Source organism: Rhincodon typus, chromosome 24 (assembly GCF_021869965.1).
Source record: "Rhincodon typus isolate 14 chromosome 24, sRhiTyp1.1, whole genome shotgun sequence".
Taxonomy (NCBI): domain Eukaryota; kingdom Metazoa; phylum Chordata; class Chondrichthyes; order Orectolobiformes; family Rhincodontidae; genus Rhincodon; species Rhincodon typus.
The window spans coordinates 39,443,164-39,466,073 of record NC_063355.1 but is presented as its reverse complement, the minus strand read 5'-3'; the positions used below and the strand labels follow the sequence as shown (position 1 = coordinate 39,466,073).

The 22,910-nt window shown below is 40.2% G+C and overlaps 1 protein-coding gene across 2 annotated transcripts in view; it reads right to left on the bottom strand.

The window, feature by feature from the left end:
* Positions 1-22,910, bottom strand: part of ydjc (YdjC chitooligosaccharide deacetylase homolog) — a 77,061-nt gene that overhangs the window by 40,907 nt on the left and 13,244 nt on the right. For both annotated transcript variants that reach the window (XM_048611591.1, XM_048611590.1), the window contains exon 2: positions 3,153-3,332. In XM_048611591.1, the coding sequence (XP_048467548.1) occupies positions 3,153-3,316 (164 nt within the window). In that variant the 5' untranslated portion in view covers positions 3,317-3,332. The remainder of the gene's footprint in view (positions 1-3,152; positions 3,333-22,910) is intronic.

Genomic DNA, 22,910 nt, shown 5'->3' with positions numbered 1-22,910 from the left:
AGTAATAGAGCATGAACCTTGGTGGGACGTGGGTGCAGTAGCAGAGATAAAGTCAATGAGAGGTTTTGGAAAGATAACGTTGGCAGAGTGGAGAAGGTCATTGACCTATTTCTTACATTGCTGAGCATTTTATCAGACAGCTGAGATTGCAATGACCCAGGTAGCAATCTTGAAACAGGTTGGCACAGTCTGGCATTGTGGCTTCCACTGGGCCTGGGGAGGAGGATGTCTTGCATTTGCATCACCTTGTCCACTAGGATCTCCAGGTTTCTGCTCACAAAGCAGGGTGCTAATTTCTCCTTGTAGGCAACGCAAATATCAGGAGCCATGCAGAGCAGCTCTGGACTAACCGTGCTCATCTTGGTGCAGCTGGTTTTAAGGCAGTACAGGTATAAAATCTAAATAGGCAAGAGTTAAAGGCTATCGTTGATTTTTTTTTATTCATTCACAGGATGAGAGCATCGCTGGCCAGGCAGCATTTATTGCCCATCTCTAATTGCCCAGAGGGCAGTTAAGAGTCAACCACATTGCTGTGGGTCTGGAGTCACATATAGGCCAGACCAGGTAAGGATAGCAGTTTCCTTCCCTAAAGGACATTAGTGAACCAGAGAGGTTTTTCCTGACAATTGACAATGGATTCATGATCATCGTTAGATTCTTAATTCCAGATATTTATTGAATTCAAATTCCACCATATGCCATGACAGGATTTGAACCCAGGTCCCCAGAATGTTATCTGGGTCTCTAGATTAACAGTCCAGCGATAATACCACTAGGCCATCACCTCCCCCAGTGACTGTAGAGTCATAGTTAGACACCACTGAAACAGGCCCTTCGGCCTAACCCGTCCATACTGTCCAGATTTCCTAATGTGAACTACTCCATTTGCCTGCATTTGGCCAATATCCCACTAAACCTTTCCTATCTATGTACCTGTCCGAAAGTCTTACATGTTATAACTGCACGCGCATCTACCACTTCCTCTGGCAGCTCTTTCAATATATGCACTGTCCTCTGTGTGAAAAAGTTGCCTCTCAGGTCCCTTTTAAATCTTTCTATATTGCATGATTACTGTGAAAGGCAAAGTACTCAGGGCTTATATCCCTCCTGGGGAATATGGAAAATCATTCAGTACTTGCACACATGAAGTTGTGAATATGAATTTACTGAACAAGTGCACATAGTGTGTATTCATGGCCTGATCTGGATTCTTTCCAATAGGTGATCCCTTCTATGGAGGGATTGTCCTATGAGCACTCATTGGAGTAGAGAAGAATGAGAGGTGATCTCATCGAAACATATAGGATTCTTAAAGGGGTTTTACAGGGTAAATGCTGAGAGGATGTTTCCCCTAATGGGAAAAATCCAGGACCAGAGGGCATAGTCTCAGAATAAAGGGTACCAATTTAAGAACAAGATTAGGTGGAATTTCTTCTCTCAGAGTGTTGAAAGTCTTTGGAACTCCTTGCCACAGAGAGCTATGGAGCAAAGTTCTTGTGTATATTTAAAGGTTGAGACAGATAGATTTTTGATCAGGAGGGGAATCAAGGGTTACGGGGCAATCACAGAAAAATGAATGAGAGGAATGTTGGACCAGTCGTGATCATAATGAATGATCGATGTCTTATGGTGATGCTTAAATGATGCATCTCTGCCAAATCAAGTTTGAAATGCAGAATCAAATTCTTAGGAGTGCAAAAAATATTGCTAGTTGTTTAATCCTTGCCATTTGGTAAGGCAATTTTTGTTTCTATTGTAGTCCCAGAATAAAGATATTTTAAAGTAGAAAGAATTTCACTTTCATCCTCTGTAAAACCAGTCATAGGGAATGACCATGAATTTTAATTGATGATCATAGATTAAAGTTTATTTCAACATGTTTAGGCTGGGATTAAGTAGTTGTTTATGACTATCCCTAAGGTACAACTTTGGGTCTGATAAAACTGGCAGCCCCAAATTATGCTGTAAACTTTACTTTGTCCTCTAACCCAAGGAAAGCAGAGTCTTGAGTATGCCTGCAAATATGCATGTAGTCCGGCTTCCAGCAACTGAATGCTGATTAGTGTGCTGGCAACAGCATATAACTATATGATAAACCAAAAAAAAAATTAAACAGCACATTTAAAAGTTACACATTTTTCTGGGTGATCCAAAGCACCTTCCAAAGGACCACCACAGAACATTATGAACTTCATAACTGGTCTAAAAGCAAGACTTCTGCCTTCAGGTAGTCTCAAACAACTTAGCAAAATTTAATGTAGGTAACTTTGCAACAGGCTTACAACAACGATGGAATATATACACAGCTGGAATTCCTTGCATCAGCTGAAGGGACATGATTTACCTGTAAATGTGGATCCACTGTCATAGGCTCAGTGGGATAGCACTGAAACCTATAAACTTCTGGCTCACTATCAGCACAAGTCCTATTCCAGAGATTTAAGCACATAATCTATGCTGCCACTTCATCGCAGTAGCAAGGGAGTGCAGCATTGTCAGAGATGCTGTCTTTTAGATGAGATATTAAACATGTTTGTTCTCTTGGAGCTGTGATAGATCTTATGATATTGTAATATTTAAAAAACAGCAGAGGAATTCACCCAACATTTTAAGTCCTAACATCACTAATACAAACGAAATGGTGCTTTTTCTCACTATTGATAGTGGATCCTGAGTGTGAGCAAATTGGTTGTTAGTTTTGCCTACAACATAACCAAAACCTTTCAGAAAGCATTAATTGACTGTAAAGTACTTGGGGAGATCTGGAAGCCATAATGCAAGCTTTTCTTCTCTTCTTTCATTATAACTTGCACCAACTTTCAAAGTTAGTTGCTATTGCAGTCCTAAATGACTGAATTGTTGGGCATATAGAAATAAATTATACAGGCTGTCCTGGGGTTACAAATTGGTTCTGCTCCTGAGCACGTTCATAAGTCCTTTTGTCTGCAAGTTGGAACAAAAATCAGTCCAATATAAAATATCCATTGTGTAAGTCCAAGTGAGTGTTCATACGTCAGACGCTTAAAATTAATAGTACTGTGGAATCTTGTTTGTACGTACGAGCTTTCATACGTCGGGGGCCTGCTGTACCTGCAAAATAACATCAGTTATTAACAAGAGTCAGAAATGAAGTGTGGAAAGAATAAACCCACCTTACAGCTGATATAGCAGCCTCTTTAGCTGCAGTGCCATTTACCAATAAGGAAACATTGGAAATTGCTCTCGCGTTGAAGCATTCCATAATACCTCGATTCCTCCTCAAGCAATATCCAAAATCATCACCAGTCACTATTAACCTCACTCTAGGCTGCGGCATTCTCAAATCGTCACAGCTAAAGAGAGAAAAGCAGAAGCCAAAGTGAAAGTTTGACATAATCAGTACTGCAGTCACAATGCTGTCCTTTCAATCTGCATAAATGCTAACATGGGAGAATCATATTACTTTATAGGTCACAACACAAGTCAATAGCTATTATAACAGAGGTCCAGTAGATCTCAACTTGTTGTAAAATGGCAAATAAATGCACAAGAATTTTACCTTTTATCTTTATTTTGTGTTTGAATTAATACAGTATATGAACAAACAAATTTGGAAAAGGTGATGCTGTAATGTTGTTTTCTTTTCTTTATTCATTTGTGGGATGTGGATGTCACTGGCTAGCCAGCATTTCTTGCCCAGCCCTAGTTGCTCTTGAAATGTTAATGTCATTGCAATGGTAAACCAAAGGCCCAGGCTATTTCTCTGGCTTCACGTGTTCAAATCCCACTTCACAGCTGATGAAATTTAAATTCAGTTAATAATTCTGGATTTGAAACCTAGTTTCCACAGAGATTATCATCAACAGTTGGTGCAAAAATTCATTTGCCTCATTAATGTCTTTTAGGGAAGGCAAATTGCCCACTTACCTGTGTGAGGCCTACATGTGACTTCAAGCCCAGAGTTCAAGGACAATTAGAAATAGACTAAAAACAATCTTGGTGGTGATGGCAACATCCATTGAAAGAATACATTTTTAAATAAAAAGGTGTCAAATCTTTTAATATTCCACAAAGAACTCCCAGGGGCTCATTAGATAATGCTTTTTGTGATGGTTTATTTTCAGATGCTTTCTAGATAAGCATAATGCAGTCTGTTGTGAATTCATTAATTGTCTGCGCACGAGGATTTATTTGGTGCACTTGAATAAAATTAGTAGGATCTGAATGTTGGTGTTTTGGGTAAGATGGGAGTAGAGTCTGGTTATGTTCTATTAGTGTCAGTTTTGGTCTACTTATGCTTCTGTAAAGCACCTAACATTTTACTGTGAAGTGAGGTGCTAAACAAATGCAAGTTGATGTGGCTGTAACTTGACTCATCTGCCCAGGGTGGTGATCCATTTGCTCCTAGATAATAACCAGAGAAGATCATATATAATACACTGGAAAACAAGTGGAAAGTAATATATCAGTAAGATCAATAAATTCACAAGAATGTTGAAAATAGCAGACTAGAGATGGCTGGCCGCCTCTCCCCACGTTAATTCTATCAATCAAGTTTTGGTCAAACATCTTTATTTGAAAATGATTACAATGCACAATGATTCTTTACCACTAAGAAGACTACATTTTAAAACAAAAACTGCATCAAAAACACAACATTGACAAGAAATGACAGTGATGATAGTGGATAAATATTTAAAAATATTCTTGAGATATTCTTCTGCCTGTCCCGATTAAAACAGATGGCTCAGCATACTACTTGATATGCAGCAGAGACTCAACCTCCAGTTCTGGTTTAATCACCATGACTGCTTACTTCTGTTTCAGGAGTATCAACTGCCCAAGTCATTAATCTTGATTTCTTCGATGTTCTCTTGTAACAATCTATTCAATTCCATCCAAAATAAAATCCAATTTATTCAGAAATCCACAGCCTCTTTCCAATTCAACATAATTTCAAGCAAAGCCATCAACACCATCCTTGCCAATTTCTCTTTCAAAGCATTCATTTGCAAATCTTATTATTCAGATTTCTGCATTGTTTTCTTCCTGCAAGTATATCCGCAGTCACCACTTCTGCCAGCATACATCCTCTGCTCTTCCGACCAGGTGTAAAATATATCTCTCCATTACCATCTCTTACATAGGCTACTACTGATAAGCCAGTTGTCAGTGAAGTAGCGAGGAAAGATCCTCTTGATAGCTAGAAAAAGTATCTAGTGTTCTGCTGTAGTAAAATATTTCCCAGCAGATGCAGAAGGTGCCGACAGAAGTATGAATGTTTGGGACTAAGAATCAGAGATTGCAGAAATTTAATGAACAGCCTTTGCAGACGGTGTAAGTTTTTCATTTAACTGTGCAAATGATACTAAGAACAGGCGAAGATGATGAGGCCATTTAGCTCCTTGAGGCTCTCCTGTAACAGCACTCCAAATGCCCAGGTATCCCTTGGTACTGCTGGCTAACAAAAATCTATCAATCTAGTCTTGAATTAACAATTAATCTAGCATCAAGTGCTATTTGTGAAGTGGGTTCCAAATATCTACCGCTGTGTGGAGAAATGTTCCTTAATTTCACTTCTGAAAGGTCTGGCTCCAAATCTCAGACTATGGTCCCTATTCCTAGACTCCCCACCCAGCAGAGGAAGGCTAGTTACAACAAAACAATCTGTGCCCATTAACATCTTGAAACCTTTAATCAAAAACGATCCTTTAATCATTCTCAATTCCAAGGAATCCAAACCAAATTTGTTTAATTTCTCCTCGTAGTTAACTCCCAGAGCCCAGGTTGTTCTTGGATTCTAACCAGGATGCTCGAGGACACAGGGTGGAATCTTAAAGAGGACTGAACAATGTGGGCAAACTGTGTGAAAATTCAAGCAAGGCCTATCTCCTTGACATTGGAAAATGCAGCTAGTTGCTCCCAACAGCGACCTGGGAGGTTGACACAAGATTTTTGCAAAGCAACAGCGAGATACTTATTAAAGGGGCATTCTTACCTCCTATCAGCCTGTTTAACTACAGATAGAGTCACAGTGTCATATAGATGTACAGCATGGAAACAGACCCTTTGGTCCAACTCATCCATGCCGACCAGATATCCTAAATTAATCTATTCGCATTTGGCCCATATCCCTCTGAACCCTTCCTATTCATATACCCATCCAGTTGCCTTTTAAATACTGTAATTGTACCAGCCTCCACCACTTCCTCTGGCAGCTCATTCCATACACACACCATCTTCTGTGTGAAATAATTACCCCTTAGGTTCCTTTTAAATCTTTCCCCTCTCACCTTAAACCTATGCCCTCTAGTTTTGGACTCCTCTCCCATGGGAAAAAGACCTTTTTTATTCCCCCTATCCATGCCCCTCATGATTCTATAAACCTCCATAAGGTCATTCCCCAGCCTCCAACGATCCAGGGGAAATAACCCCAGCCTATTCAGCCTCTCCTTTCAGGTCAAACTTCCAACCCTGGTAACATCCTTGTAAATCTTTTCTGAATCTTTTCAAGTTTGACAACATTCTTATTATAACAGGGAAACCAGAATTGAACGCAGTATTCCAAAAGTAGCCTCAATGTCCTGCACAGCCATTCTTGCTTCACTAATATGGAACCTCCTGTTCTACCACGTGCTGTGAACAAAATAGATGCTAAGGAGTCACGACATGGAGGTCCGAGTGGGCATTTGGCGATTCCAGCTCACCACTTGTTTCTAAGGAACTCAGCCTTGAACACCCAGTCGCAGAACTCAGGGAATGGTCCACGGACAGTGACTACATGCACCCCATGTCCACAAACCTTGGGACTGGATATATGCCAGCACCTCCGCATCATCATATCACATCTCCCATCCACTTCCAGTACTCTTCAGCTCTTTAAAGTTGCAACTTGAGTGCATTTCACTCAAACTCAGTTCACTTGTTGGAACAGGCTGTATCTCAGGGCAACTTGCTTGCTGCAGACTGTAGATCATGTTATTTTCCTAGAGGCAGTTAGCACCGTAGACCAAACAGGTCCTTAATAGACACACACAGCAGCTCAGGATTCAGTGCAAATCTACAACTTCACCACCATGGTGTGCAAATTGGAAGGTTTGGCTACCTACAACACAAAGATAATTCATTGGCTATGAGGCGTTCTGTGTTATTCAGAGGATGTAAAATGCCCAACATAAATGCAACTTATTTATTTTTAACATGAGTTTGCAATTTACATTCATAAACAATACAAAGCTAATCACTGGCCTCAGACCAGTATTATTTTGTAGCTGCAATGAGATGCTTTAGAAAATCTCTTGGGACAGGCAAAATACAAGTACAACTCAGGAGCAAATTTTTATTTTTTTTTTTAAAAATAACTTACAATCTAAAATAAATGGACTATCCTCACTTTTCCCATAATCTAGCTGTATGAACTTTCAGTCTAGTTATTCATTGACATCAAAGTGCTGTTACATACGAACAGACAGCGTCGACCACATAAGAAGAGTGGAACAGCATGTTTTTTCTCATTACAAATTAAGCTTTGTTTTGTTGGGTAATGTGCCGAGAAACTTACTGTACATCTTAGCTTAGAGGAAAAGGGTGGGGTAATATGACAAGCTGAAGTGCCGTTGTCGAGGGTCGACATGGGCTGAACAACATTCTTCTATGCTATAATTCTCCTGTGATTCTAAACAATCACTAAATTCTCATGCCATTTTACATTAAGGCTGGCTTTATAGGCAAATAGCCATTGTTAGCTGAAGCGTGCAGTTTGCAATTGTGAAGGGGGAGGGGTGCACATCACACTGTCACAAAAATGACCACATCTGTTGCGCCAAAATTTATTTTAAGCATGTAACAATTAACGAGACTGTAATAGTTTCTTAAATAAAAAAATCCTTTAAACTAGTTGTAAGTACGAGGGAAAACACAGGGGCAATTATAATCAGTCTGTATTTTGTTTTGTAAATCAGCATTTCTGGTGACTGTTAAATAGACTGCACACATACAGTATGATGTTGTTTGACAATTAGTCAGCCTTCTTTTTGTTGAAAGAGGGGAGATTTTCAGTATTTCCTCTGATAGAGTCACAGAGTCCGACAGCATGGAAACAGACCCTTTGCCACAACTCATCTATGCTGACTCGGTTTCCCAAACTGAACCAGTCACATTTGGCCCATATCCCTCTCTACCTTTCCTATCCATGTTGCTGTCCAAATGTCTTTTAAAATGTTGTAATTGTACTCACCTTTATTGCTTCCTTTGGCAGCTCATTCCATATACACACCACTCTCTGTTTGAAGAAGTTGTCCCTTTGGTGCCTTTTAAATCTTTACCCTCTCACCACAAACCGAGTCCCTCAAGGTTTGGACTCCCCTACCCTGGGGAAAAGACCTTGGCTATTTACCTTATCTATGCCCCTCATGGTCTTATAAACTTCTGTAAGATCACTCCTCAACTTCTTATGCTCCAGGGAAAAAAGTCCCAGCCTCTGCTTGTAACTCAAATCCTCCAGTTTCAGTAACATCCTTGTAAATCTTTTCTGCACCCTTCCCAGTTTAATGAATATCCTTTCTATAGCATGGTGACCAAAATTGGATGCGGTACTCCAAATCTGGCCTGACCAATTTCTTGAACAGCCGTAACATGACATTCCAACCCCTGTTCTTAATGACTGACGAAGGCTAGCATGCCAAATGACTTCTTCAACATCCTGTCCACCTGCGATGCCACTTTTAAAGAACTATTACCTGCATTCCTATGTCTCTCTGTTTGACAACACTCCCCAGGCTCTACTGTGTAAGTCCTGCCCAGGTTTGTCTTACCAAAATGCAACACCTCATATTTATCTACATTAAAGTCCATCTGGAATTCCTTGGCCCACTGACCCAGTTGATCAAGATCCCATTGTACTCTGAGATCTTACAACTCATTTAAAATGTAAGGTTATGCTAGCATGATGTCAAAGGTGCAGCTATGCATGTGTGGATGGATCACGGTGACCACTTGTGTTTTTGCAACATAAACTCATTTATTTATAACTCATTTCATTTAGTGGTTCAGCTGGATCAGGAGTTGAAAATTATACAAATGGCTTTTAGTTCCAGCCCGTAACATTTCAGAAGTATGTTTAGTTATAATTTGTTAGAGAACATTTTGTTTTAAGTAGGTGATGATAAATCAGAGAATAGTACCAGTTCACCTTTCAGTTGTTACGTAAAGTTTCAGGAGTACTGCAGAAAAATGATCTATTCACCATACTTCTTGAGAACTGTGACTGTTCAGACTCTGGATTAATTCAATCTCATACCTATTGCAATCATACCAGGATTCACAAGACTCTTTTCCCTCCTCCCTTGCTCCACGCCTCACCCCCGCCTCAAAAAAAACCCACAAGTTCTACACCAGTCAAGGTTCTTCTGAAATTTTCTCAAGAGCTGATTTTGGGTTTTCAGGGGGCTATTTTCTCTGCTCACTAACTTATTTATTAGATAATACCATCACATAGTCAGTCATAGTACCTTTTGCATTTGTGCGGCCTACCGGAACTTGCACAGATACTGAATTAGAAGAACTCATCAATACCCTTAAAAAGCAATCAACTCCCCAATAAACTTAAAGTCACATCACGCAATGAAAGCATTAAATTTCCTAGGTACTTCAGTATTTAAAATACTACATGACAACTGGTAAAATTAGCAAGAAAACTTGTTTTGTTCCCCCATAATTAGCTGACACACTTCACATTACAAGCCATCACCTCAAACACAGCTTCATAGACTGGGGAGTTCAAAGCTAAAACATTTCCATCGCTCATGCACAAAGCTAGATTATTTTAAATCAGGCAGTTTCTATGTCTTACTGCATTTCAGATGTTATATTTACATTTTAAAATTAATACAGTGCTCATTGCACTAGGATCCACTTCATATTTCCAAGTATAGAAGCTCCTGAACATGACAAACATAAATAAGAGATTCCACATTCATTTGTGAGGAATGCATTCCCTCGGTGATTTAAAGTATTCCTGGATCTCAGTGAGCTGTGCATTTCTTTTGACTCATTTAAAACACAGTTCTCTCTCCTTTTCACCACATGGCCAGCTCACAGCTACCTCCTCCACATCCCCCACATCAATCCACCCTGTGCTGTTGGAACTCCTGTCCTTGGCTAAAGGCAGTCATTGGCAATAAACTCATTTCTATCTTGTACTTTCCCAGCCCTCCTTTGCTCCTCCATTCACAGGTTTCTTCTCTCCCATGCTTGCTGCTGACAGGTTCATTGGAAACTTTTCAGTAGCAAAAACAGGGGTGTACCTGCCTTTGATTCAAAGTGCAAGCCTTCCCATTTCCTCTCATTCTATTTATGTGGAGAACTTCTCTCTGATTGGTCATAAGACACAGAAGAGGTAGGCCATTCAGCCCATCAAATCTGCCCTGCCATTCAATGGGATTATAGTAGATCTGTTAATCTTCAAATACGCTTCCCTACCTTTTCCACATAACCCTTGATTTCCTTACTATTAAAAATCTTTGTCTTGAATATACTTAATGGTCCAGCCTCAACAGCCCTCTGCAGTAAATAATTTGACACATTCACAACCTTCAGAAAAAAAATCGTCCTCGTCTTGGTCTTAAATACGTGACCTTTTATTCTGACATTATGCCCTCTGGACCCGGACTCTTCCCAAAAAGGGGAAGCAACCTTTATGCATCTACCCTGTCAGGTCCTCTAAGAATCTTGGATCTTTCAATAAGTTTGCCTCTCATTCTTCTATATTCCAATGAGTACAGGATCAAACTACTCAATCTTTTCTTACAAGATAGTCCCCTCATACTTGGAACAAAAACAAGATTGCTGGAGAGGCCCAGCAGGTCTGGCAGCAACTGTGAAGGAAAAAAACAGAGTTAACATTTTGGGTCCGGTGACCCATACTTGGTATCAGCCTAGTGAAGCCCCTTCTGGGCTGCCTCCAATGCCAGTATATTGATCCTTAGATAAGAGGCCCAAAACTATTCACATTATTCCAGCGATGGTCTGACTAGTGGCTTGTATAGTTTTTGCAAAACCTCCCTGTGTTCGTGCTCCATTCCCTTTGAAATAATGACCAGCATTGTGTTTGCCTTCTCTATCATGTGCTGAACTTGGATGCTAGCTTTTTGTGATCCATGAATGAGGACTCCCAAATCCCTCTCTTCTCTAGATTTCTGCAGGCTCTCTCATTTAAACTATCCCCCATGAGTGATTTCTTGGATGATTTGGGGAAATTGTGGGAGCACAGCTGCCCCATCCCATATATGCCGAGTGTTGAGTCACACCATCTTGCATCTACATTAAATTAGCAGCAATTCAACCTTCATTTCTGTGAACATACGGCACTCTAAGTTCCAAGGCAGAGTAACCAACAATCTTTTGCTATTACATATCAGTTACAACCAAAAATCTATCACACTCTTATAAAAGTTAATCATTCATTTCAAATCTTTAAACCTTTAAATGAAGGATGCCAGTGTACCAGCAATAATAAGAATCTTTCCATGGATCTGGTCACTGAACATCTACAGTATTGATTTTTCAGTCTACATGTACTTCAAAAGCCACATGATAACATTACTTAAGCAGTATCAGTAGTCCAGAGTTAGACACTAAACATGGTAATGTTTTGTGCACAGGACCACTGATCCAACCAGTCTATCCTGCTAAAAGTCCCAAATATTTTTAGACTGAATACTGCGGTATCTCTTTTCCAAGATGAACTCTCCAAACATGTTTGTAAAAACTCTGGTCCACCATCCATATACAATTCCTTCACCCACTTGCTGAGAAAATTACTGAGTCACAATTCTTCATGACCATTTATAAGTCTTGTTGCATTTAAAGCACTTGTGATCATGGTTACCTGATATAGACAGTCAACAATTCATTGCAATTAGTTTATTGAGAAGCAGCAGCTTCGATATAGTACATTAGGCAAAGAAAGGAAACATACAACCCATGATAGATAACTGCGTTTTACAGATTCCTGAGCTGTTCTATAAAGTGGATGTGTAAAGGCAGCACAATCCCATGTCCCAGTGGTTCTATGTCCTTTAAGTCTCTGTACCAATAGTGTTTGTTCTTCCCTCGGGATGATGTGGGAGAGTTCCTGGTCATCCTCCAAGGACATGGTGTGACTTGCCTCCCAGGATCTTCTTGCCCCTTCTGTCACTGTTAATATACCTCATTTTGTTGGTTGGCCATCAATGCTATGCCAATCACTTGTCTAACCCCTACTGGCTAATGGTCATGGGACAAATACTCAGTCAAATGATCATTGTCCCCTTGCCCGCCTCCATTTGAAGATTAGTTTACTATTTTCTTGAGAACAAATGCTTCTTAATTTTGATAGATTACATTGATAATAGAGTAGAGAAGTTCCTGGAAGTAAAACCTTGATGATTCTCATGACTTTTCCTGTTTTCATACAGGGGTTTGTTTACATTTGCAGAAGACTCGTTATTAATGTGACACAGTCAGAAGAGGTCACATGTGACATAGGAAATACAAAATATGGGATGTTGAGTTTGTAGTGATTGTAACAAGGTCAGCCAGCTGGACCTTATAGAATGCAAGTTCCCTGACTGGACCAGGTTAACAGCCCCAATCAGGGAAAAAGGGGGAATGTCAGAGCTACTGCCACTCTGATAGCTGACTCTGAAGAGGCAGTACTAAAGTCAAGGACTGTTCATGAGTAAGTAAAGGGTGACTTGGTTACAGGATACTGGTGTCTGTGAAGTTATTTCACAGTTAACACAGGTTTAAGTGGACCCCCCCCAATTCTCAACAATCTCTAGCAGGTATCTTTCTTCTCACCACCCCCAACACATATCCCCTGACCACCCCCTATAAGAGTTACATTTTCCTAACATTAATTCTCATTCATTCTCCTTCTGGTACTGCAAATCAGGTGCTGCTTCTTCAAGGCCAGGTACAACTTTAAAAGTCTACTCCTTTTAAAAAAAATCACAGCAAAAGCAATATTTCTCATTATGTGTATCTTGCTGCATTGTAACCGCTCTCTGATTCTTTTACTGTTTGTTTGTCTGCCAGCAGATGTGGCTTAGTGGGTACCACCCTGAGTCAGAGGGTTATGGCATCCTACTCCAGAAAGTCAGGAACACAAACTAGCTTGCCGCCTCATTGCCATCACTGAGATAGTGCTGCATTATTACAGTGGCTGCCTTTCGCATGAGATAAGTTGAAGCACATTTTGCCTGTCAAGTGAGAGAAAAGGTCCTTATTTCACATGTTACTGCAAGTTCTGAGTGTTAGTTCATGCTTTTGGATGGGTCTGTGAAAAAAAAAGTCACAGACTTCTAATCATGTCTTCTCAGAAAAAGTAGTGTTAATGTCAGGTTCAATGTGTGAAAACTGGCTATTGGCAATCTGCTTTTAGAAGGAGTTTCAATGGCTCATTGTCAGAGTTCTTCTGCTATCCATTGATATAGATAAAAGGTTTCAATTCACATCTTTGCATAATGAGTTTGAGATTTAAAGTCCTTGGTCAAGCACTGCAAATAGTCAAGAAGTCTTGTCTTCAGGCAGAAACATCTGAAGAACAAAACAAGAAGTTGCTGGAAAAGCTCAGCAGGTCCAGCAGCATCTGTGAAGAAAAATCAGGGTTAACATTTTGGGTGCGGTGACCCTTCCTCAGTTCTGAGCTCAGTTCACGGATGCTGCCAGACCTGCTGAGCTTTTCCAGCAGGTTCTGGTTTTGTTCCTGATTTACAGCATCTGCAGATTTTTAGGTTTTTAGAAACATTTGAAGGCAATAAATTCCAGAGAATGAACGTTAAAGTCCAAGGCATTATTCCTTGGATAGCCTTCAAAATTCCTTTGCAAATTTAAAAGATTGGCTACTTTCCCATCAGGTGTCTCTGGTGGTCATCTCACAGCATCCCAGCTCAATTCTCTCAAAACAAATTCCAAGGTTTTAAGTTAGTCAGTGAAAGTTCAGAAGTAAATAGTCCATATGTTGTACTAACTTGATCATGTCATGTACAAATTACATCACACAAAAAAAGGAGACAAACTTTAGAAATTGTAAAATATAAACAAGTTAAAAACCCTTGTCACAGCAGAGAGAAACCATTACAAACAACAGCCTCAGTAGTGCAAAACTACAAAAACAGACCACATGGCTATCCTAGTGTGCTCTACTGTGAACAATCAAAATAGGAACCAAAGTTTACAACTACTGCCGGGTTTGACAAGTTTTGTACATACGCATGCTTAATAAATCCTTGAACTATCCATCGTTTGTCTTTTTGCCTCATCTCGGAGACCTGTCTAAAAAGTATAATTTGGTGACCTTAGCACGATGAGATGTGTAGGGCACCAATACGAAAATATATCTCCAGCTTGACCAAATTAATCAGCACGCAGTACGGCAAGCAAGAGTTTAAAGGTCATAGCTTAGAATAATCTAGATTAGCATAAAGAACTGCCACGCAGACAGAAACCAGAAAACAAATTTACAGTTACAACCTCACATGATAAGATAACATGAAGCTAGGACAAGAGGGCATAGCCTCAAGATTAGAGGGAGCAGATTTAGGACTGAACTGAGAAGGAATTTCTTCACCCAGAGGGTTGTTAATCTATGGAATTCCTTGCCCAGTGAAGTGGTTGACGCTACTTCAGTAAACGCTTTTAAAAAAAGGTAGATTTTTTTTGAACAATAAAGGAATTAAGGGATACGGTGAGAACGCGGGTAAGTGGATCTGAGTCCACGAAAGGATCAGCCATGATCTTATTGAATGGCGGAACAGGCTCGAAGGGCCAGACGGCCTACTCCTGCTCCTAGTTCTTATGTTCTAACATAACAATACTCCAGATGGGCAGGTAATTAGAAAGAAGCTTGGCCAGATTATCTATAGATAATTTAGTTAGTTGGTAAAAATATGTGACCAGAGTCATGTACAGGGGTACGAGAAAGGTGTTGGAGGGTATAAAATGTGGAAAGAAGTAGCACAGTGATAGCAAGAATCATGGGACTAATACTCGTGAGAAGGATGACTTTGAATCAGGAGATCAGAGTAGACAGCAAGAATCTAGGAACAACTCTAGACTGTGAGGCCCTAGATCAGGGTCCTGGAGAACAGGAGTTCCCTCCAGTCTGCAGCCTGATCATCTCTGCTTTTAACTGGAAGTATGCTGTGCAAGAAGTAAGGCTTGTACATTTGTGATGGTAATAAATGTAGCGTCATATAACTGATATTGCCTCTGAGTATTTATCTGATACTGCCGTTTTAGTTTGTGCAAAGAAATGTCAGTAAAAAGTGCAACAAGGTGGGACAGAGTTTTGACCTAGTAACTATAGGTCTCAATGTTGTCTAGGAGCCACTGTTGTTCAGGAGCAAATTACTGCAGATGCTGGAATCTGTTTGGAAAACAAAAACAAAAAGTGCTGGAAATCATAGCAGAATCTGTGGAGAGAGAGCAAGCTAATGTTTTGAGTCGAGATGACTCTTCATCAGAGCTGACGAGAAGTGTCAAGGGGGCAACACCTATGCAAAAGTGGGTGGATGGAGTGCTGGGGGAGAAACGATGCTGCTTGTGTAGATCAAGTGATTAGCTTGCTATATCTCCTCAGGTGCTGCCGGACCCACTGTGATTTCCAGCATTTTTGGTTCTCAATGTTGTCAGCTTAGCTGGTATTCATGTAGGGGAAAAAAAACCTAAGGGCGTACAAGCGATTGTGTGGAACATGCTGGCAGTAGAAGATACTTTATTAAACTAGGCAACATTAGTGCAGCATCCAGAGTGATCCACAGTGACAACCTACAGGGAAATGTAAGATAAGTGAAGTTATTACCTTAATTCCTCATCAAGGGAGAGCACGCCAGTAAAGGCTGTGCTTATCCTGGAATTGGTAGACTGCAGGAATATCAAGGTCAAGAAAACAAAACCCTCTGGTCTCTGGACCATACTATTATGCTCAAAAAGATGGGTCACCAAGCATAAGGATCAGGAAATTGAAGATATAAAAAAGAAATGACAATATTTGAAGTAGGAGTTTCACAATTTAGATCTTTCTAATATAGTGGCTGACTGCCTCACAACACAGGACAAAAGACATATAAAAAGAGGAGACAAAATAATTTAGCTAGAGTAAAAGGTAAAGTCACCATAGTCCCAGAAGACTGCCCTCTCACGAGAGACATAACTGGTGGTGGTTTAACCTAAGGTGAGAGGTTGAGAAGGAGATTCCTTCACAGTAACCTCAGCCTGTGTAAGATTTGAACCCATACCATTGGCATCACTCTGCATTGCAAACCAGCTGTCCAGCCAATTGAGCTAAATATACTGAATGAGAAACAAAACACTGAGAAAAATGATGAAGCTTTGGAAGAATGTGGTTAATAACTATACACATATTAGAAAGAAAAGGGGAAACTTCCTGATTTATATATCAATGACTGCTTTTTCAGGCAATATCTATGAGAGTGGGGAGTGGTTTTTTACTAATGATGAATTTAGGGATACATGTGCAAATATGAAAATAATGATTATGAATAAAGGAGGGGAAAGCCTTTTCAGCAGCATGTGTGAAAGAAACCATGCAATAATAGATGAAATGGTTCATAAAATTTTGGCAGATCAGCCAAACTGTAAATTCTCATCTGTGTAGTGTAGACTGTATATGGTAAGAATTTGCTGCAAATGGTTGAAGAATATAGTATCTATAGGTCAGTTTTTGGTGGGAAGCCTGAAGTTCCATTAGTAATGAAATCAGACTCCAGCTTGGGAAAAGGCTATAATTAGCTCCTTTTCTTCCCCCTGTATGCAGGTGGAACTATTTTTGTTAATCCAAAGTCTCAAAGAATTTGGCAAGTCTGAATAGGAGCTAAAGCCACTGGAAACTAGTTTCAATCTGGGAGATTACGCTTTATTATAAGAGAAGGGAGTTTAAAAACATGGCAATGCCTGGATAAAGTTATCGGTAAAGATGGAAAAATAATAATTGTACAGCATGGGAATTGTCCAAAATTGCTTGACCTGGCTTACAAATTTGCAGATTCTGAAGGAGCTATAGATACCTCTGATATCCACAGGCTGTACAGCTACCAGGATCAGACTGCCACAATTCAGTTTCTGATGATGGACGTATCAGTTCTGATAGCCAATGAGGCCATTGCTCCCAAAAGGACACTGCCAAAAGCGGTACTAAAGTCAAACATTTACTCGTAGGGGTTAGGCAATGGAGAAATGCGACTATTACAAATACAGTAGGGGGGGCAACTGCAAATGTAAGAGCTGGATGAACAGGATGAGGGGCAGAAGATTAGGGTCATAGATTGGGAACTTGACATACAATGATGGAAAGCAACAGCACCCAATGTAAGCCCAGGCAATGAATCCGGGAATGCACATACCCCTGGTAAAAGAAATCCTATTAATAGGTGACATACGTTGAACTGTAGCAATCCAGAAAGAGATGGAAGGCAAGATGGAGGGTATAGTTTAAGAAGGACAAAAAATGCCACAGGAGCAGGAGCCCATATGGCTATGCAAAACTGGAAGACAAATTAATAAAAAGATTTGGAACTAAAAAGCTGGAGAGAATTTGGGGTGTGCAACCAGCCTGATCATGTAGATGGTTATGAATGAAAAAGGCATCCCCCGAAGGAACATAAAAGTAAGATCAATGGAATGAAGTTTTGAATAAAAACTGGGAGTCAAAGCTACAAGAATGGATTCCAGGATGGTAAGAGAAGCAATTATAGAATCATAGTGTCATACAGTACGGAAACAGACCTTCCAGTCTAACTCAACCGTGCCAACCAGATTTCCTAAACTAAACTAGCTCCATTTGCCTGCATTTAGGCCCATATCCCTCTGGATCTTTTCTATTCATGTACCTGTCCAAATGTCTTTTAATAGTTGTAATTGTACTCACCTCTACCACTTCCTCTGGCAGCTCATTCCATATATGCCCCACCTTCTGTGTGAAAAAGTTGTCCCCTCAGGTACCTTTTAAATTTTTTCCCCTCTCACCTTAAATGTATGCCCTCTAGTTTTGGACTCCCTATTCTGGGCTTTGTCAATAACAAATGCAGGAGTGTGGGTCAATATTAAAGCTGCATTTCTTCAGGGAGATCTGTGAAAGGGAGAAGTGTTTCTTCAATCTCCAAAAGAGTCACCAAACACAACAGGGACACTCTAGAAGTTAACTAATTATGTTTCTGGGCTAAATTGTACCTTAAATTTGGTACTTCACAGCACTGTCTGTCCAATTAGAACATAGAACAGTACAGTACAGTACAGGCCCTTCAGCCCACGATGTTGTGCCGAACTTTTACCCTAATCCTCAGGTCTATCTAACCTCCACTCCTACCTTATACTATCATCCATATGCCTATCTAATAGCCGCTTAAATGCCCCTAATGAGGTCGACTCCACTACCCTCTCCGGCAATGCATTCCACGCCCATATCACTCTGAGTAAAGGACCTATCTCTGACGTCTACCCTATATCTACCTCCACTCACTTTAAAACTATGTCCCCTTGCAATAGCTACCTCCACCCTAGGAAAAAGTCTCTGGCTGTCTACTCTATCTATACCTCTGATCATTTTGTACACCTCTATCAAGTCACCTCTCATCCTTCGACGTTCTAAAGAGAAAAGCCCTAGCTCTCTCAAACTTTCCTCGTAAGACCTTCTGTCCATTCCAGGCAACATCCTGGTAAATCTCCTCTGCACCTTTTCCAACACTTCCACATCTTTCCTGTGATGAGGTGACCAGAACTGGACACAATACTCCAGATGTGGCCGAACCAAGGTTTTGTACAGCTGGAGCATAACTTCACGGCTCTTGAACGCAATCCCTCTATTAATGAAAGCTAACGCACCATACGCCTTCTCAACAACTCTATCCACCTGGGTAGCAGCTTTCAGGGAACTGTGGACATGAACCCCGAGATCCCTCTGCTCCTCCACACTGCCAAGAATCTTTCCGTTAACCCTGTATTCTGCTTTCAAATCAATGTGTCATCTTGCGTTAATTGCGTCATCTTCAGTTAAAAGCAAATCCTACCATGTTTTACAGGCTCCACAATGGGAGATTTCAGGCCTCCTTAAGAAACACATACAATTTTGAATTCAGCAACCCAGGGACTGCCTGTAATTCAGGCTTTTTTTCTATTCATTTGTGGGTTGAGAGTGTCGCTGGCTGGCCAGCATTTCTTGCCCATCCCTAGTTGCCCCTTGAGTAGTGAACTGCCTTCTTGAACTGCTGCAGTCCACCCACTGTGGATTGACCCACAATGCCATCAGGGAGGCAATTCCAGGATTTTGACCCAGTGACAGCGAAGGAATGGTTGTGGGGCAATAGTGCTAACCGCTGAGCCACTGTGCTGCCCCTAAGACTTTTGGAGTGTGGTTACCTGAAATAAAGCTTGGACTTAATATTTAAATAGTTATCTTCTGAAGTATAATCTTTTCAATTTAAGTCTTAAAATTCAATTATAGAAAGAAAACATTTAATTCGTAGATACATTTGATTGAAATGAGACAGGATAACAGATTTAAAAAGTCCATTGAGCAGTTAAGTGAGCCAGTGTGCTGGAATACTGGTCATAATTTAGGTTAACATCACTAGCTCAGAACTGTATCCATGTTACTGGTGTTGGTATAAGTCTTAATTATGTTTGCACAGCCTTTAAGCTTCATTAATTGAAAAGTTTGATCAAGGTTTTGCAGAAACCAAGCCAACCATTTAAAATGGGCTTCCTTATCAAGAAATAAACATTGAGGATGCATTAAGGAGAATTCACCCTCAAGATGAAAACTGTAAGACAGTTATGCTTGACCTTCAATTATATTAATTGTGTTAACATCAAAAGGGAATGGTGCTCAATTGTATGCAGTCAACATGTGATCTGTTTAACATTCCATTTTGTAATACAGTCCACAAATATCCTTGTGGTAATTAGTTCTGAGTTTTAAACTTTTCATGTCTTCACAACAAACTTCGGACAAATGTATTGGTTTGGGCTGCAATTGTGAAGAATGATTGCAAACGTCATTACTGCTGATATTAACTGTACTAACAAGAGGTTAGGTGGACTACATTTGTATCCTAATCTTTGGAAATCCAGAGCTAATTCGATGATATCAGTGAAAACATTATCACACTTCAGGAGACCCGGGAACTGGAGTATGTATAAAAGGAATGAGGCAAACCCACCCCCCCATCACAGTGGAAAAGGAGACCACTATAAAAGAGAGCCTCAGTGGCATAAAGTCACAAACAAGAGAAGAAAACGTGACCAGCCCTCATAATCCTTAGTGTGCTTCACTGTCTATGGTCAAAGTAGGAAGCAAAGCCTACAATGATGTATAAACTACTGACTAGTTTGTTGACCTTTAATGTATCTGAACGTGCAAGGTAGGAGCAAGGTCAGAAGTCAGATGACACCAGGTTATAGCCCAACAGGTTTATTTGAAATCACAAGCTTTCAGAGTGTTGCTCCTTCATCAGGTGACAAAGGCGCAGCACTCTGAAAGCTGGGGTTTCAAACAAACCTGTTGGACTATAACCTGGTTTTGTCTGATTTCTGACCTTGTCCACCCCAGTCCAACACCAGCACCTCATCATCAAGTTAGCAGCAGTGGGCCATTCAGCCCCTCTAGTCTCTTCCACCATTCCATCACAATACCCGATTAGACTGTGGTCTCAACTCCAGTCCCAACAACCCCTGATTATCATTGATCCCTGAAACTCTTCTTAACTGAAGTATCTTCCTGTTGCTTTTTTGAATGACATAAACCCGGTCTAAAGTGTGCACATGAGAGTGCCTTTACCACACAAATTGCAGTGGTTCAAAATGATTCATCACTACTTTCAAGGGCGATTGAGGATTACCAATAAATGTAATCTACATGTACAATTCTTTAAAAATCCCACAATCAATTCTTTAAAAATTGTTTTTGCAAATTTAAAATATTCATTTTCTGTTTCCTGGACACTGAAGACCTAACCAGTATCCACTGGATTTATCACACTGTCATTGGCATCATTGCCAACTACACCCATTTGGCGTCATCTGCAAACACATAAATTAGACATTTTCCACCCAATGAATCATTTACAGGGATTATAAACCGCAACAGCCACAAAACAATATCTGATTCTGCTAGCAAATATCTTTCTGTCTTGACATCTTATTAACAATCTTTACTGTGTGACACGTTAGTCAAGTGTCAACATAACCTAATTCTTCGTCATCCTTTCCGTGCAAAGTGAACAAACTTTGAATAAGTCTCTTCTATATAAAGTGTCAAATGAGTTTCTAAAATCTAGATCAACAATACCCATTATAGAACTCTAATCCATTAGGTCTACAAACTCCCTAGTGTTGATCAGCCATGATGATTTTTTCCCACGGAAACTATGCTCACTCTATCACTGGTCACTTTGGCAAAGTAGATGACAGGAATTAAATTGGTGCAAACCCAAAACATTGCAGATACCAGAAATCTGAAATAAAAGCAAAGCTGGAAATACTTACCTGATCATTTGGTGCCTAAAATTGATTATGTTTCATGTTAGTGACCAGGGCCTCGGTTTAATGCCTCATTCGCAAGATGGCACCTCCAGCAACATAAAACTTTCTCAGTATTGTACTGGAACGTTTGTATAGATTGTGCTTCAATTCTGGTGTGAGACTTGAACCATAGATATTTGCCTGAGGTGAGATGTTAACCCATCTCTTTTCTCTCCACAGATGCTGCCAAGTATTTCCAAAATTTTCTGTAATTGGATTGGTGCCACATTAATAAGACATGCCAGTTTAAAAGTCCTATATTTTTTAAGTGCATAATTTGAACTTACCTGGAAATGCTAAACCAAAAATTTGAAGGACACCATTTTCATGGAATAGTATACGTGAGCTCCATACACCCAGTTCCAGTGAAGGTGTGGTGGATGACACTAAGTGTCAGGTTTTAAGATACCTCAAGAGAAAGGGATGCTGTGTACCACAGATTTGGAAGGAGCTGACTTTGCTCTCCACTTCCTACAGCAGCTAATGTTGCTTTGCCTCTTGTCCCACCTCCCATTCTTAGTGCAGAACTTATAGAAGTGACCTTATAGAGGTTTATAAAATCGTGTGGGGCACGGATACAGTACATAGGCAAGATCTTTTCCCCGGGGTGGGGGGAGTCCAAAACTAGAGGGCACGGGTTTAAGGTGAGAGGGGAAAGATTTAAAAGGGAACCAAGGGGCAACATTTTCACACAGAGGGTGGTGCTTGTTTGGAATGAACTGCCAGAGGAAGTGGTGGAGGCTGGTACAATTACAACATTTAACAGACATCTGGATGGGTAGATGAATAAGAAGGGTTTAGAAGGATATGAACCAAGTACTGGCAAATGGGACTAGGTTAATTTAGGATAGCTGGTCGGCATGGATGAGTTGGACCGAAAGGTCTATTACCATGCTGTACTCCTGTATGACTATAAATGCTAACAGAATGCTGGTCAAGTTAAAGTTTCCTGATGTATTCCAGAAATCCTCTTCAAATCTCCAGTAAGAGGCGATTTAAGGAGGACATTAGGAAAAGTGCTGGTCGCTAAAATGCCACGTAGACCCTTTAAATGAATCTCAGTGAAAATGGAAGTGGCATTCAGATTCTTAAAAGATCCTCCAAGCAGTCATTCCTAGTACAAGGTTTAAATTGTCCTTACTAAAATGGCATCTTATGTTAATGCATGATGTAAGGCATACTGATGTGTATACATTTTTAAAATTTTTAGATTTTGAATTAGTAACATGTGGGATCTGGTCTGTGTGTGAATGGTCCAATGATTAACTTGTAAGGCTTTCTGAAGTCATCTCAGAAAAAAAACGCATAGTTCTTGGAGGCAAATGATAATTTTGTTTTTACATTGGGAGAGG